The sequence below is a fragment of the Myotis brandtii genome, unplaced genomic scaffold, assembly GCF_000412655.1.
Source record: "Myotis brandtii unplaced genomic scaffold, ASM41265v1 scaffold38, whole genome shotgun sequence".
Lineage (NCBI taxonomy): Eukaryota > Metazoa > Chordata > Mammalia > Chiroptera > Vespertilionidae > Myotis > Myotis brandtii.
Window position 1 is genome coordinate 4,613,951 of NW_005364596.1, and position 10,306 is coordinate 4,624,256.

At 39.9% G+C, this 10,306-nt stretch overlaps 1 protein-coding gene across 1 annotated transcript in view; it reads left to right on the forward strand.

Moving 5' to 3' along the window:
* Positions 1–10,306, forward strand: part of TBCK (TBC1 domain containing kinase) — a 178,533-nt gene that overhangs the window by 4,838 nt on the left and 163,389 nt on the right. The window contains exon 2 of the mRNA XM_005872443.2: positions 2,656–2,876. Coding sequence (XP_005872505.1) covers positions 2,684–2,876 — 193 coding nt within the window. The 5' untranslated portion in view covers positions 2,656–2,683. The remainder of the gene's footprint in view (positions 1–2,655; positions 2,877–10,306) is intronic.

Consider the following 10,306-nt stretch of genomic DNA (forward strand, 5'->3'; position numbering starts at 1 on the left):
ATTTTCAAGGTCAGCCATTTCTTACTTTTTTTCAGTTGGGTCAAGTTTCTTAGCTTTCTAAATCTCTGTTTTCCAGTGAATGAAAAGAAAATAGGATTCCATTGAGTCTCCTATCTACTTACTCCAGGACTTCTGTGAGGATCAAATGAGATGAGGCATGGGAAAATGCTTGACAAACATTTGGTTGCACTGCCCCTGGCTATAAAGCAAGTCAGGTTCCTGGGCTGAAGAAACTCCAAAGAGGCTAGTCACTAGGGAGAGGAAACAGGGCATTCCTAGGTGACGTTATTACCCGGTGCCCACAGCTACAGTTTCCGGGCTGGGCTGGGCTGGACTGTGGACCGCATTTTGTGCCATGTTGTCTCAGCAGCGTCAGCTGCGATTTGGTGGGATGTCACTCCGGGGTGGTGGTGGGGCCTGTTTTCCACTTGGGGGAAGCCTAATGTTGCTTTGTGGGTGCCAGGTCTGCAATGCTGTTTCTCTGTAAATAGCCAGTGCATGTCACCGCAGCTCCTGTGTTGAGTGTCTGCCCCCTGGTGGTCAGTGTGTGTCATAGCAATTGGTCGGGTGGTCGGACACTTAGCATATTAGCCTTTTATATATATCAGATTTTTTAAAAATATATTTCCCATACCTCCTGTTTTATGTAATGAGTGCAATATCTTCTCAAATCTTCCTAAATATATTAGAGTTGAATTTTGAATTTTTTAAAAATATATTTTTATTGATTTCAGAGAGAAAGGGAGAGGGAGAGAGAGATAGAAACATCAATGATGAGAGAGAGAATCATTGATCAGCTGCCTCCTGCACGCCCCCCACTTGGGATTGAGCCTGCAACCCGGGCATGTGTCCCTAGCCAGAATCAAACCTGGGACCCTTCAGTCCTCAGGCCAGCGCTCTATCCACTGAGCCAAACTGGCTAGGGCTGGATTTTTTTTATTTACAGAAGTTATTTTCGTTGCCTCTAGAGCAGATTTTTTTTTCTTGGTTTATTTTATTCTTTTCCTTTTGTTCTGTAGTTTTTCCTTAGCTATCTAGTGATTCCTGGACAGTTCATTATTTAAGAATTAAAGCTGTCTAGGAGCTTTACACATATGGACAGGATTATTGATTAACATACTCTGTTTTTGGATGGTTGAGTAGACAGTCAGATCTTAACTGGGGTCCTATAAGTTCCAAAATTAAGAGGAGATCTATTTTGTCTGAATTTGAAGCCTCTGATCTTAAGGGGCTGGGAAAACTTCTTGACTGTATTATAGGTTGTAACTTCCATCTTTCTGTTTTTTGTGATAGTACCCTTCCATATGCAAAATGCTTTACAATATTTTCTTGAAATCTTTCATCAGTTTGTGATTCTTTTCTGTTCTCTTTCTTGTTATGAGTTTATATATTTTAAAACATTTTAATTCTTTTGATGAGGTTTCTGGGCAGACATATATATGAGAAGTAGCCTATTACCTTAATTTAGAATTCCAGATTTTTATTGTGAAAACTGAGAAGGGAAGATTGCAGTGCTTGATCAATAGAATGTCTTTTTAATGATACACCTGGGCAGGAGGGAAATTTTATTCAGGGCTGTTTTTGTTATGGTTTCCTTAATGTAAGTCAGATTGATTTTGGAGCAAGTTTTTTAATCTCCAGGCTGCTCTATTGCACAACTCTGAGGCACCATATGTTTTTGAGTCCATGCTAATAAGAACCCTCAGGATCTACACATGATACATTTATCTCAAACCTGGTGGCAATAACATTTGTCAAGATTCTTAAGGGGACTAAAACAAATCACATGTAAAACACCTAGCACAAAAATGAAAATTGATTAGTCATTTAAGTAACATAGTGCCTTCTGTTATCTAGTTGAATTTTTACTACCGTTTAAGAGTCCTTGATTCTTTAAAGTGTCTGGTTGGTATCTCTATTTCCTATTTCGTGACTTGCCTCATCTATAAAAAGGAAAAATTCTTGGTAGTCTAGGGTTATTCAAGCTTTAGGTAAAGAGAAGAGCCTTATTGAAATTAATATGCAGTAATGAACTACCTCTAAACTCAAAACTGCCAAGCGTCATTGAAGAGGAAATGTTCTATCTTTTCCTTTGAATGCTATTGAAAGTGTTTGACTTAGATTTAGAACTGCAGTGTAAATTTCTGATTGGTAGTTTTTCTTCTTTGATATTATCTTGGAATTTTTAAACTTGACATCTTTTTGCTTTGAAGTATTCAGATTGACATTTCCTCCAAGTTATATATTTACTTGAGGCCTGGCCCACGAAATTCATGCATGGGTAGGGTCTGTAAGCCTGGCCTGCGATCAGGGCTGATTTTCCCCAGCTGCCGGCAGCCAGCCCCACTGCCCAAGCCCACCGCCACCCAGTTCCCAGTTCCCAGTTCCCCATCAGGCAATCGGAGACTGCTGGCCAGGGGGAGGGACTGAGAGGTTGGCTGGCAGGGCCCTATCGGGTGATCAGGGCTTGCAGGCTGGGGGCAGCTCCTATGTTAAGCGTCTGCCCCCTGGTGGTCAGAGTGCGTCGTCATAGCTGGGTTGTTCCGCCGTCGGTCGATTTGCATATTATGCATATATATAGTTAATCATATTTAAAGTAAGAAAACACTGGTTTAATGTTTGGTTGATCTGTCAAAAAATTCTTTCCTTTTCCAGATTATCTTGGAAGGTCTAGGACTCCGAGATGTTTCCCTTGAAGGATGTCGAAATGGGTGCCTTTACCTTCTTTGCCTCTGCTCTACCACATGATGTTTGTGGAAGCAACGGGCTTCCTCTCACACCAAATTCCATCAAAATTTTAGGGCGCTTTCAAATCCTTAAGACCATCATCCATCCAAGACTGTGCCAATATGTGGATATTTCTAGGGGAAAACATGGTGAGTTGTTATTTTTTTCTCCATTCTGTGTTCTTTGCTCTGTTACCTTGGTTAGGTTATAAATATACAATGAATATATGAAAAAATCAGTACCTGTGTCCATACGTGCCTTTGCCCTTCACTCCAGCCCAAAAAACTCCTGTCAGTAAAAGCTCTAGTCATTTGAGGTTTCCTGACTACATTTGAATGATTTATGGTATATTTCTCAGATCTGAGAACCAGGATTTTTAATTTTCTCTTTCAGGGAATCCACATATCCTTAAACATATTTATTCACCTCTGTAAAAAGGAAATGAATGTTTTAATGTTAGAAACTTTATACTTTATTGGAATGTATTTTATGATTGAAAGTAGTTTGGACTCTCTTTGAATCAAAGGGAGTTGCTAAAAATTTTTTATCAGAGCTGCAGTAGCTTTTTCACATAGGATTCCATGTAGAGAACTGACATAGAAAAGTTTAATCCTATTGGTTAAAAAGTTAATGTTTTACCAAGAAGATATTTACTTTCTTTTAAATAGTATAATGGGGTTCTTCCATATCCCGTATCTTAATCCATTCAGGCTTCTGTAACAAAACACCATAAACTGAGTAGCTTATAAAGAACAAACATTTATTTAGTTCTGGAGTCTGGAAAAACCAAGATCAAGGCACCAGCAGATCCCATGTCTAGTGAGGCTCATTTCTTCACTGATAGTCATCTTGTCACTATAACATCACATGATAAGAGAGGCAAGGGAGTTCTCTCAGGCCTCTTTTACAAAAGCACTAATCCAATTCATGAAGGCTCTGCACTCATGACCTACTCACCACCCAAAGGCTCCACCCCCAAACACCATCCATTGGGGATTAGATGTCAACCTATGGTTTTTAGGGGGACACAAATGCTCAATCTATAGAACACATACGAGTAAAGATGCTTATGGTGGCAATATTTTCTTTTTAATGATTGATTTTAGAGAGGGAGAGAAGGGGAGAGATAGAGACACAGAGAGAAAGAGAAACATCAATTTATCTTTCCATTTATTTATGAATTCATTGGTTGATTCTTGTATGTGCCATGACCGGGAATTGAACCTGTAACCTGGGCTTATCAGGATAATGTTCTAACCAACTAAGTTACCCTGCCAGGGCCATCATGGAAATATTTTTATTATTTTAAAATTATTTTTGGAAGCTTAATTGCATGCTGAGGTTCCATTTTTAAAAATTGTTTTAGATGCATCTCAGTCAAATGTATTTAATTTTTCTAACAATAATTTTTAAAAGTTAATCTTATATACTTGTTGTTATTGAGCTTTTTTTCCTATAAAAATGGCATTTTCATGTGTTTTAGCTAATATTAAAGGTTCTCAATAAATGCAAACTACATTTTCTTTATTTTTTTTTTGCTGAAAAATAGGTAAAATGAGAGTTTCTAGTAGTCCAGACTATGCCTTAAAAATATTTGCTCTCAAAGTTTTATAGACTTTGAGTAGAAAATGTTTTTTCTAATAAATATAATTAATGGTTAATATTTATTGAGTGCCTATTATGAATTACACAGTATTCTAAATGTTTTACATATTTTAATTTTATACTCATTACATAACCCTGAGGTAAAATCTATTATTATTCCCATTTTACAGATTAGAATATTGAGACATAAAACAATTAAATAACTAATTAGGAACTTTTTGCATTTTTGTTGTTTAAAAAAGATAAAACTTAATGCTAAAGTTTTATTTAATAAATGGCTTTGATAACATGAATTAATGTTTAAAAATTTATAGATATCAACCTAGTTTGTTTGGCTCAGTGGTTGTTGCGTTGGCCTGTAGACTGAAGGGTCTTGGGTTCAATTCCAGTCAAGGGCACATAATTCGGTTGCAGACTCGTTCCCCAGCCCCATTTGGGGTGCATGTGGGAGGCAACCAATGGATGTGTCTCTCTCACATCAATGTTTTTCAAGTTCTGTGTCTCTCTCTCCCTTCCACTCTCTTTAAAAATCAATGGGAAAAATAGCCTTGGGTAAACAACAAAATGATAGATATCATTTGGGACTTTTTACATGATTAAAAAATTGATATTGTCAATTCCTGAATGCCTCAAATGCCCCCCTCCACCAATACACATCCAATTACAAAGTACAAATTCTAAAGAGTTTTCAGTTGTCAGGTTGGCCAAGTTCCAAAACCACTCCAGGAAAGTTTGGCAATATAGTATATACTCATTATCATCTGTAACTAGTGACCATAATTAATCTTGCTTATTTTGCATCTGCAAATTTGAAATATGCCTTTCTTCACTTGTCTTCTCAAACTTTTGCCACTTTGCTCCGTCCTTAGGACTTTTTCATTCTTGTATCCTCAAGTGCCCTTTATTCCTTTCCACTATGTCTGGAAGTTTGGAGCTTCAGTTCATGTAACTGGGGTCTTACCCTCTGTCCAGGCTTTCTTTTCTTGGGAAAATGACTCAATAGTTCTAGGTACTGGTATTTCTTAAGCTCCTTCTTTTCCTTCCTTTACCTAAATGAGCCTCTGTAAATGCTGAACCAGGAAAAATCTTATTATACTAGAGGCCTGGTGCACGAAAATTTGTGCACTGCAGGGGTGGGGGGATATGTGCAGTGTGCATAGAAATTTGTTCATAGTTTTTTTTTAAACTATAGTCCGGCCCTCCAATGGTCTAAGGGACAGTGAACTGGCCCCCTGTTTAAAAAGTTTGAGGACCCCTGCTCCACGGGGAGTGGGCCTAAGCAGCAGTCTGACCTCCCTCTGCGGGAGGCAACCGGCCGATCAGGGGAAGGCGATACCCCCATCATGCCTCTGCTGCTGCAACTGCCAGCCGCTGCGGCTGCCTGAGCCTCGGCCCAGCCCTCATTGCCTGAGCCTCGGGCCCTCACAGTGGCAGCCGCCATCCGCAGCCTGCCTGAGCCTTGGGCCAGCCCTTGCAGCAGCAGACGCCATCCGCAGCCTGCCTGAGACTTAGGCAGCCACTGCGGCTTTGTCTAGAACAGCCGTGGGCAAACTACGGCCCGCGGGCCGGATCCGGCCCGTTTGAAATGAATAAAACTAAAAAAAAAAAAGATCGTACCCTTTTATGTAATGATGTTTACTTTGAATTTATATTAGTTCACACAAACACTCCATCCATGCTTTTGTTCCAGCCCTCCGGTCCAGTTTAAGAACCCATTGTGGCCCTCAAGTCAAAAAGTTTGCCCACCCCTGGTCTAGAAGGACGTCCAGAAGACGTCCGCTCTAATTAGCATATTACCCTTTTATTAGTATAGATAATTTTTCTGGGGATCACTATTGATGACTTTGCACAGGAACCTTTTTTTTAGCTATCAATATCAGGTAGGAATGGATCCCCTTAGACAGTAATCTCTGTTAGGGCTGAAGCCAGCTCAACAATCTGGGTAGTCCCTTTAGGCCTATCCACCATCTTGCTAGTTACTCTGCTTTCCCCTGCTTGCTCTGCTCCTAGATTTCGGCAGCCCTCTCTTCTAGGGTAACATAACTCATAGATATGTATAAAATTTGTACAGTTTAAATTTGGCTGCCTAGAATGAAAATATCAGTGGTTATCAAAAGATCAAGGAATTTGATTATCTTGTTTATATTGGCAGTGCTCATTGTCTTGAAAAATTGTATGTATAAGGACTAAATAACCGAATTGAAAATGTGTTTATGTAAGGGTCTGTTTGTTCCAAAGCATCCCAGGCATTTCAGTTGCATTTAATTTGAAAAATTTGGAAGTTTCTACTCAACAGTTTTATTTTTTTGTTAATCTTCATCCAAGGATTTTTTTCCCATTGATTTTACTAAAGAGATTAGAAGGTAGGGGGAGAGAAAGAGAGAAACATAGATGTGAGAGAGATACATCTATTGGTTGCTCCCGCACGAGCCCCCACCGACCAGGGTAGGAATCGAGCCTGCAACTGAAATACATGCCCTTGACAGGAATCAAACCCAGGACAGAACCTTCAGTCCACAGGCCAACGCTCTAATCCAGGGGTGGGCAAACTTTTTGACTCGAGGGCCACAATGGGTTCTTAAACTGGACCGGAGGGCGGGAACAAAAGCATGGATGGAGTGTTTGTGTGAACTAATATAAATTCAAAGTAAACATCATTACATAAAATGGTACGGTCTTTTTTTTTGTTTAGTTTTATTCATTTCAAACGGGCCGAATCCGGCCCGTGGGCCGTAGTTTGCCCACGGCTGCTCTAATCACTTGCCAAACCATCCAGGGCTCAACAGTTTTCTTACCGAATAAATTTTTCAGTAATTTAACAACACATGATTTTGGTTTGGACTCCACTTAATTGCCTTATCAAAGAATTTAGGTTTTGGTTTCTTTTCCGCCTTTATGCCGTTCTTGCTATGCAGATATCTTACATCTTGTCATTATTATTCCCTCACTTCCCACCTTCCCCTTTGTAGTTGGAGTCACATGTGACATATGGTCTGTTTTAGTAACATTAAGTTTTCACACATTGGATTAGCTCAGAAATCAGACTTTCACTGTTTTCTATAGATCATTCAAAACAGAGTTCAAGATGATGTTAGTTTCTTGCTAACTCAGCAGGATTAAGTATTTAATCTCAAGAATAGTGGACATTTTATTAGAATTTGAGATCTTTGTTTATAAAAGTAAAGTTGAGGAAAATATCTTCCTATCTAATAAAGAGGGAATATGCTAATTGACTACCATGCCCTCAAAGATGGCAGTGCCCATGGCTAATAAGGAGGGAATATGCTAATTGACTGCCACACCCTCAAAGATGGTGGCGCCCAGTCCCCTCAGCCCTGCCGGGGCCCCTGCCTCTAGAGTCCCCCAGTCCCCTCAGCCCCCCAGCCGCACAGGGCTGGCCCGAGTCACAGACAAGCCTCAGCTGTCGGCTGCCCAGCTGCCCAGGGCCAGCCCGAGGTGCAGGCAAGCCTCGGCTGTCAGCTGCCCAGCTGGCCAGGGCCAGTCTGAGGTGCAGGCAAGCCTTGGATGGTGGCTGCCCAGCCGCCCAGGGCCACCCAAGGCTCAGGTAACCAGGGCCGGCCAAGGCTTGCACTGCCAGCAGTGGCAGCAGCAGAGGTGTGATGAGGGCATCGCCTTCCCCTGATTGCCAGGTCACCTCCCACCCCTGAGCGCTCCCGGACTGTGAGAGGGGGCAGGCCAGGCTGAGGGACTCCCCCCTTCCAGTGCATAAATTTTCATGCACCGGGCATCTAGTTAAAATATAAAAGGCAAATATAGCATGAAATACTTAAATTAACAAATTTAATGTTTTTCTTTTGAGATTGAAATCTCATCAGTGTTTAGAAACAGAGTAAAGATTGTAAATTGTAATGCATCCCAGTTTATTTGAAATTTGTCATCCAGAAATGTTTTGGTCATTGCTAGTGAAATCATTTTAACTAATAGATTTTGAAATTCAGGTAGAGAATAGTAGAATTGTTAAGGACCGACAACATAATTTATTCTGTATTTCTAGCTGCATATAATTTTAATTGAAGTGTGTATATCAGTTCAGAGTTCCTTCAGAGTAACAGAACCAATAGGGTATATTTGAAGATACTAATTTGTAGGAATTGGCATATGTGATTTTAGAGGTGGGATGGGTAAGTCTTCCTTAGAGTAGCTTCTTCTCTGTTCTTGGGCCTTTACTACTGATTGAATCAGGCTCACCCAGATTATCTAGGATAATCTTTCTTACTTAAAGTAAACCTATTAGAGATTTTAATCACATATAAAATACCTTCATGGTAACACCTAAATTTGAATAACTGGAGGCTATATGCTAGCTATCTTGATTCAGAAAACTGACCATCACAGTGACCTAGTGACAATACTGTTTCTTAAGCACAGAATTATTTTTGTCAGTTGCACCGTATAAATATTATTTAAATATTATATTTAAAAGGTAATGAACTAGTCTCAATTTTTATCGTGAATAACAAAAGAATGATGCAGTAACTGTCCAATATAATAAAAGTGTAGTATGCAAATTGTCCCCTCAACCAGAAGTTCATCCAGGAGTTTGACCAGGAGGCAGGGCCAGCTGGGGGAAGGGAGAGAGGCCCTGGCCAGCCAGTGGTGGTGGCTACAGGAGGTCCGGCCAGCGGCAGCAACAGGTGGCTGGGGGAAGGGAGGGAGTACCCAGCCAGCAGCTGCTAGGGATCCTACCGGTGCACAAAATTCGTGCACTGGGCCTCTAGTATTCTAATAACCTTTCTGATTACCTGGACACATTTACAAATTACCTTTTTGTTAAAAAATTATTTAATTTTTCTTTTAGTCCTCTACTTATTCAACTCCTTTATTATTTTTCTTGCTTAATATTGTGCTCTCTTCAATTTCTTATCATTGATTTCAAACATAAAATTCAGGCTGTATGTACAACATAGTGATACTTGGCATTCATCAGATATTTGTTAGAAGAAAGATTATTTCACAGTTCTTATATGTTCTCTTTAAAGTTCATCTTAGTGTTACATTTGTTTTTTATAAATATTGCTGCTACATTGCTGACTTATATTTGGCACATGATTCCTAAATATTTTTGTCATATTTTCTGTGAAACTATATTGTTTTTATAACAAACAGAAGTTATTTTCAAACAGCAATCCAGAGTTTCAGGATGAAAACTCTCTAATGATTTCTTGGAAAAACTGGCTTGTATTGGAAACAGTGTTTTGCTATACACTTCATTACCTCTGGACTTGTAAGTCTATTTCTTTCACCAGGTAGGGGAAGTTTTCTGTCATTATTTCTCCAAATAGGTTTTCAATATTTTGCTCTCTCTCTTCTTCTGGCACCCCCATAATTCAGATGTTGGTACGCTTGAAGTTGTCCCAGAGGCTCCTGACACTATCTTCATATTTTTGGATTCTTTTTTCTTTTCCGGTTGGGTATTTTTTGCTTCTTCATATTTCAAATCTTTGACTTGATCCTTGCGATCCTCTAGTCTGCTGTTGGATCTCTGTATAATATTCTTTATTTCAGTCAGTGTATGCTTAATTTCTAGTTGGTCCTTTTTCATAACCTCGAGGGTCTCACTAGACTTATTGAAGGTCTTACTAAGTTTATCGGCGGTTTCTAGAAAATTCTTGAAAAACCTTAAAACCGTGGTTTTGAACTCTATATCCTGTAGTTTGCTTTCCTCCATTTCTGTCATTTGTGACCTGTTTCTTTGTCTCCGCATTTTTTATGCTTCCCTGTGTTGATAGAGTGGCTTTCTGTGCTAGGTGTCCTATAGGGCCCAGTGGCTCAGCCTCCCCAATTACCTGAGGTGGACACTCTTGGTGCACCCCTTTGTGGGCTTTGTGCACAGTCTTGTTGTAGTTAAGCCTTGATTGTTGTAGGTATCACTGGGAGGAATTGACCTCCAGGCCAATTGGCTGTGAGAATCAGCTGTGTCTGCAGTGGGAGAACTTCTGTGCTGAAGACACCC